This window comes from Mizuhopecten yessoensis, unplaced genomic scaffold, assembly GCF_002113885.1.
Source record: "Mizuhopecten yessoensis strain PY_sf001 unplaced genomic scaffold, ASM211388v2 scaffold676941, whole genome shotgun sequence".
NCBI classification, from domain to species: Eukaryota; Metazoa; Mollusca; class Bivalvia; order Pectinida; family Pectinidae; genus Mizuhopecten; species Mizuhopecten yessoensis.
In genome coordinates this window covers 1-475 of record NW_018460397.1, presented here as the reverse complement: position 1 = coordinate 475, position 475 = coordinate 1, and the positions used below count along the sequence as shown (strand labels likewise).

General features: G+C 41.7%; 1 protein-coding gene across 1 annotated transcript; it reads right to left on the bottom strand.

Moving 5' to 3' along the window:
* Positions 1 to 5: 5 nt before the first annotated feature.
* Positions 6 to 467, bottom strand: LOC110440666 (40S ribosomal protein S18-like; the record flags this gene model as incomplete). The annotated part of the gene is made up of 1 exon (XM_021483826.1): positions 6 to 467. A coding segment is annotated over exon 1 (462 nt), but the record flags the coding sequence as incomplete, so codon positions are not given.
* Between the last annotated feature and the right edge of the window lie 8 nt (positions 468 to 475).

The following is a 475-nucleotide window of genomic DNA, read 5'->3' as shown; positions in this document are numbered from 1 at the left end:
GCACCCTTCTTCTTGGCAACACCAACAGTACGACCACGACGACCAGTGGTCTTGGTGTGTTGACCTCTGACCTTAATACCCCAGTAGTGACGAAGACCACGGTGGGATCTGATCTTCTTTAAACGTTCAAGATCTTCACGAAGCTTGTTATCTAAGTTGTTAGCTAAAAGTTGGGAGTAAGAACCGTCAACAACATCCTTTTGTCTGTTAAGGAACCAGTTTGGAATCTTGTATTGGGTTGGGTTTTGGAGAATAGTTACAACACGTTCTAATTCTTCATTAGATAATTCACCAGCACGCTTGGTAAGGTCAATTTCAGCCTTCTTACAAACAATGTTAGCGTAACGTCTACCACAACCACGGATGGAAGTTAAAGCAAATTGAAGCTTTTGCTTACCGTCAATGTTAGTGTTAAGGAGACGAAGAATGTGTTGGAATGAGTTTTTGTCAGATACGACGATGGACATATTGTAAC